The 6,000-nt window shown below is 38.5% G+C and overlaps 2 protein-coding genes across 2 annotated transcripts; one reads left to right on the top strand and one right to left on the bottom strand.

The window, feature by feature from the left end:
• Positions 1-2,256: 2,256 nt before the first annotated feature.
• Positions 2,257-2,628, bottom strand: LOC134650603 (uncharacterized). Its single transcript, XM_063505554.1, has one exon. The coding sequence runs from the start codon at positions 2,563-2,565 to the stop codon at positions 2,281-2,283; it is 285 nt and encodes a 94-aa protein (XP_063361624.1). The 5' UTR covers positions 2,566-2,628; the 3' UTR covers positions 2,257-2,280.
• Positions 2,629-3,764: 1,136 nt separating this feature from the next.
• Positions 3,765-5,019, top strand: LOC134650141 (uncharacterized). The gene is made up of 2 exons (XM_063504998.1): positions 3,765-3,786; positions 3,944-5,019. Exons 1-2 carry the CDS (start codon positions 3,784-3,786, stop codon positions 4,976-4,978), a joined length of 1,038 nt encoding a protein of 345 aa, XP_063361068.1. The 5' UTR covers positions 3,765-3,783; the 3' UTR covers positions 4,979-5,019.
• The last annotated feature ends 981 nt before the right edge of the window (positions 5,020-6,000 follow it).

Here is a 6,000-nt window from a genome sequence, read left to right on the forward strand (position 1 = left end):
CTTTAGCTGCTTGCACCAAGTCTTTGTGAGGAAATTGCTGATTTTCTTTAGCAAATGTATCTAAATCCAATGTTGTAACAAGACTGAACGGGGCTGGATATGTTATGGTGATGTATGGAGGTACTGCTATACGGGAATCTGCTGTTGCTAGTTCTTCCGAAATGGTTGGAGCTGCCTTCGCGATCCCAACGAGACACAGACTCAAGAGTAACATCTGAAATAACGTAAAGAACATTGAAATTTTAAACCGATTAAAATACCTAACAATATTATTACGAACGTCGAAGTATTGAGACATTACCTTAACGTGGGTGCAGGTGAATAAGCAATGAATTCTTAAATAAGTGACGCTTTAACTTATAGTTGCCGCTCATTTTATTACATTTTACTTAGCAAGGAAATAACAAATTAATTAATCAGTGTACTAATAGCTACTAGTTTTCATTTCTGCTTAACCAATAGGGCATTTGACATTAAATGTTCTTGAGAATATTACCTATCACCCTCATTTTTGTTTCGTTATGTTTTTTTTATAATTTAAGATGTCGTCCATGGACACCTGCAACACTACCCCTCTAGTGCGTTGCCGGCCTTTAAGTTGGGGTGTACGCTTTTTTCTTGAAGATTTGAAAGCCTGATTAGTCCGGTAATAACGCGGACGGGAGTTCATTCCACACACAGTTTATTAGCTATATATGTGTGATTGTATAAATAGGGGTATCTTATTAATGAAAATGAAAATGAAAATGAAAATATATTTATTTAAGATAAGTAGGTACAATACACTTAAGTAATCTATATTTACAGACTTATTCGCTAATTTATTATGTAAGGAACTTATCTTAACGTGCGATGCAAATTCGGTATCGGTGGTCCCCGCACTAGGCAAGCCTGTGTCGCGGAGGCCAGTACTCGGTGTGGTACAGATAAGGTAAGGTCGGTTGACACAACAGTCAAGTGAAGAAAAAAACTAGTATTTTGGAAAATATGTACAGGAAAAACAAAAATTATAATACAGATAAATATAATAAAATGTGAGCTGCGAAATAACCTACTGCAGAATACTGAATCTATTACTATTAACTCTTAATTAACTACAAACAAAAGATTAAAGAAGCATACGGGGAAAATAAAATTAAAGTAGACAATTATTAATTTAAGTGAACGCGTGATAACTCCAATTTAGTGAACTCACTTAAGTAACTCCTCCGTTTCATCGTACGACAATCCGGTCAACCAGTTTTTCAATAGCCGTTTCACCTCATAAACTGAGCTGTCCTTAATTTGACACCTTTTCACGACTCTATTGTAAATAAAACTTGAGATGTATGGGTCAAAACGACTAGCAAAAGCACTCTGTACCTCTGGCGTTTGTGTACGAAACACTCTTTTTTGTAGCATAAGTGCATAGTCATTAGAAGTCATTACAGATTTGTGTTTTCGTAGTAATATTTTGAAAATAAAAAGTTGACGCACTGTGAGTACTTCCACTTCATTGTATAGACATACTGTTGGGTATCTGAATGGTTTCTTCAGCATTGTTTTGAGCACGGCGCGTTGTGCTCTTTCGACCTCGATAAGCACAGTCTTTCCGGCACTACCCCAACAAGTGTTACAGTATGTTAAGAGGGACTGACATAGCGCGTAGTAAACAGTTTTAAGTGTGAGTATATTAGCTGCATTTCTGAGAAGACGCATAATGTAACAGACTTTCCTTACTCGCCCAGATAAAGCGGAGATGTGATTTTTAAAGTTGAGGTTGTTGTCGATTAACACTCCTAAGTATTTCAGGCAGGCTGTCCCGGATATGGTATCACAGGAGCAGTCAATACGATGATTTTTGCAGGTGTGGACTTTTATGTCTTGTTCGGTGGGTGGTGATGAAGAAAGAGTTTTGTAAAAACATAGGTACCTATTTGGTTTTGTCAGTGTTGAGAGTTAGGAGGTTTTTTTGCATCCAGTCGGCGACCTGCGCCATTCCCAATTCTGCGTTCATGAAGGCATCCGTCTAGGTAGGTCCACGGAAAATAATTGCAGTGTCGTCAGCGTAACACAGAACTTCCGCGTTTGTCAGGGGAAGCTTATGCAGATTATTAATATATATATTAAATATATATTAAACTGGAATGATTTAAAGTAAAAACAAACAATATTGAAACTGAACACGTTTATTCACTGAACCACCTTTCAAAACTGTATGACTTATGTTTCGACCAACATAAGTTATACGGTTTTGTGTTGACCGACGTCTTCAAACGGTTCTGAATTCGAAAATCAAAATCAAGCGGTCAACTCCTCAGCTTTGTAACCGTCAAGACCAGCGCTGTATTTGGTGATGTGGGTTTTGCCGTCGTCGCCGATGTACGAAGTCTCGCCCTCGGTGACGAGGACATGTCCGCCGCTGGGGGAGGGGATCAGGCGGCCTCGCTCGGAGACCACGGTGCCCTCGGCCGTGACGTAGCGGAGCGCGTACTGCCCGAATTCGTCGTGTATCTCCTCGTGCTGAAGCGCGGGGAGCGCCCGACGGGCCGCTGCTGCCTCGAGAGGGCTACGGGGGACTCCCATGGCCAGGGAGACGGCCACTAGGCATGACAGGATGATGAACTGTAAAGCATAGCGGACAACATTTTACATAGACTTATATCGACCGGGATATGAACCGTGAACCGAACCGTACCGTGCGTGATGAACCGTGTGATATAGTGAAACTAACCGTGAATCGTTCAAAACTGTTAACATTTTACATATCAGAATAGGCGCTAGGTAACTCCATTATACCTAAAATCATAAAATATACCAAACGCCGACGTTACTCTCATTAGAGTACATTTTGAAAGGTCAGTTAGATACCTAAGTGTACCGTGAACAAAGTTTTGTAAAGAACATATACTTACAGTGTTCATGTTGAATGTGCAGTTAACTTCAAAGCCGACTGGTGTCAAATACAATGTAAACGTTAGCTTAAATACAAAACTTATGTCATAATCTGCTAATTACGAACTCGTACTTCCACCTAAACATCCGCATTGATGAAAAGGTTACTATACTGATTCGAAACAATAACTTGAAATTATTAGGGTTCTATGCCAATTACCTTGTATCACAAGTGTGTCTTGGTTTTTTTTTTTCATTTTTGTTTTTATTTAACTTGACATAGATCTATTAGTAACTTAAATAAAATAAACCTGTGAATTATTGTTTATAATTTTAACAAACGTTTGTGTATCAAATCTTAAGAAGAATATTTTGAATTACGTTTTGCTTTTTTAACTAAATGATTGTAGTTTACATTCTGTAAAAGACGTGTAAGTAAGAAAAATATTCCTAAAAAAGTAAAAGTATTAAGTTGTGAGAGGCAATACTCCAAAAAAATCATCTGTTAACTTAAAAGTAGATATGATATTTTCGGGGAATTCAATATTTTGTGATACAAACAAATACGATGTGGATTTGTAATGATACCTACCAATTTATTTCTTTATACGGAACCCTTCTCCCCAGACGAGCATAATATTCAAGTGCTAGTATTAGTACACGTTAATATACTTGTTAAATACCCTAGTAATTAATCGCATATCTTGCATTTTGTACACATAACGGAGAAGGTAGATGTTAAAAAGTGATTAGCGCAATTTATTGATGAATAATTAGCGCACAGGTTTGACGTGATAGTACAATTTCCCAAGAAACGGGAACTACTAAAAGTAATGTAGATATAAATTTGAGTACTTTTTACTTTCAATCATTGCTTAGTTTGTCGTCTGTCATCAAACTACTGTGATCATGGTAAGTTATCTTTTTGAATTAAAAAGATATATATCAGGTACTCTTTGACTTCATGTACCTATATATAATATAGTCAAGAACAACTGTGATGTACCTTAAAATTTTCACACATTAATGTCGCCGTATTCTTAACTAAGTATATTTTTATTTCTTCCAGATTTCAAAAACAGTATTACTGTTTGTCTTTGGAGCGACCGTAGCTTCAGCCCAATTCATGCCAAGACTGCTAAGGCCCACACCTTACGATATGTCCCTAATGCCATATCTGCGCTCAAGTGGCTGTCCCTCCGGCCCTGCATTAGCGCCCGTCATCTGCCAATTCATGCTGCCAAACCTGGGACTCTTAAAACCACAACTAATCAAGCCTTCAACATACATCCCACCGCTAGTCGTCGAGAAATGCGACAAACCTGAATTGGAAATCAAATTGCCAGCTCGTGAGCCTATAGTGATTCCAGAAGCGCCTATACTGCCACCAATCACTATCCCGAAATTCCCGGTACCTGTGATCCTAGAGCCTGTCCCACCGATGCCTATTGTGGAGCCCTGTGAGCCTGCTGCGATTTCGTCGGCTGTGAGCGTTCCTGTTGCGCCTGTGTGGCCGCCGCTAGCGATGCCTGCTTTGCCTGAGATTGTTGAGTATCATGGAGCTGATATATCAGAGACGGTGGGGGATGCGATTGACGATCAAGCTATGCTGGTTCCTGAAGCTCCGGCGGTTGTACTTCCTGAGGCCATTCCGGGGTCAATTATTAAGCCTTTAACCATCCCGCCTGCCCCTGTGCTCCCCCCAGCACCTCTCCCAGAAATTCCTGTCCGCGTAGAAATCCCTGCACCGATAGCGCCGTTAATGGTCATTGAAGAACCTTGCATTACCGACGTAGTACCAGAACGTGTGCCAATGCCGATTGTTCCTATGCCATTACCAAAACCTCTGCCTATGCCAATTGTTCCTATGCCACTACCAGAACCTGTGCCAATGCCGATCTTTCCTATTCCTGAACCGACCATAGTTGCTGATCCTTGCGAGCCTGCACCAGTGGTGAAATTGCCTGTACGTCCAGCAATCCCGATGCCTGCCTTCCCTGCACCAGCGACTGGGCCGATCTTGTTCCCTGCTCGCAATATTTTCGTAAACAGAAATGTTGTGCTTTCATCATTACCGTACAATCCGTACATGCGTCGCATTTAAGAAAGGTCCCAGTTTGAGATTAATAAATTGTAAAGTGAAATGCTTATTGTTTTAATTTTCTTACCTACCTAATATAAGCACAAATTGTGTATCATCATTTGTAAATCGTATTTTTAAGGTGGATGACATGTTAAGATGGCGTGACTTCGCTTAACTTGCGGATTTCTACAATTTATCTCAAACCCAAACAATTTAATGAGATGTGTTGATACTGGCGCAAAAAATCATTAGTACATTACCATACAAGTGCGAAAAATAGAAAATTCGCAACAAGTGGCGATAAACTTAGAATAAATTTAAAAGTGGAAAAAATACTGTCTTGGGTGTTTTTCCACTTTTAAATTTATTCTAAGCTTAGTAGCATCGTTCGCAGACGTCTCTGCTTATTAAAAATTAAAATAAGTGGCGATAAATTAAAACACGACTGACCGTGTTTTAAATCGACACGAGTTGCGAATTATCTATTCACACATGTATCGTACAACGTTTTTCAGTACTAGGACTAGGTTTGCATTCCGGAATTCCGGTCAATTTTTCCGATATTACAGTTCAGGAATTGACACACTTACCTAACCTCGAAAATTCCGGAATTGGAAAAATCAACAGGTATAGTAGAATTAATTTTATTTTGAAATCAAAGGAAACAAAATAAATGCTGCAACTAGTGCAAATGTGCTCAAAAATATCTAAAAAAAAAAACACTTTTCACCACACCAGCTCGGAAAGGCTTACTTTGCACTTCAAAAACCGATAGCAAAGTTGCATTTTATTCACATGTGAGGCAAAGTAATCAAATGCAAATTTTGAGTTATTTTCTTATGTTTGCTGGTAGAATTGACTTTTAAATGATGATTTTTTTTTATTTCATAAATCATTTATTTACAAACAAGATATATACAGTGTATGTATTACTAGAAGAAATTAAAAACTAGCTGATGATTTTGGATGATAAATATTAAATAACATTCATTTGGATTTGATTTGGTTTGTTTTTGTTTGATATTTTACATTTAATATTTGCT

The sequence above is a fragment of the Cydia amplana genome, chromosome 8 (genome assembly GCF_948474715.1).
Source record: "Cydia amplana chromosome 8, ilCydAmpl1.1, whole genome shotgun sequence".
In the NCBI taxonomy this organism is placed as follows: Eukaryota; Metazoa; Arthropoda; class Insecta; order Lepidoptera; family Tortricidae; genus Cydia; species Cydia amplana.

Bases quoted from the DNA above. Each gene is read 5' to 3' on its own strand.
- LOC134650603 (XM_063505554.1), bottom strand. From the start codon at position 2,565: ATGGGAGTCCCCCGTAGCCCTCTCGAGGCAGCAGCGGCCCGTCGGGCG.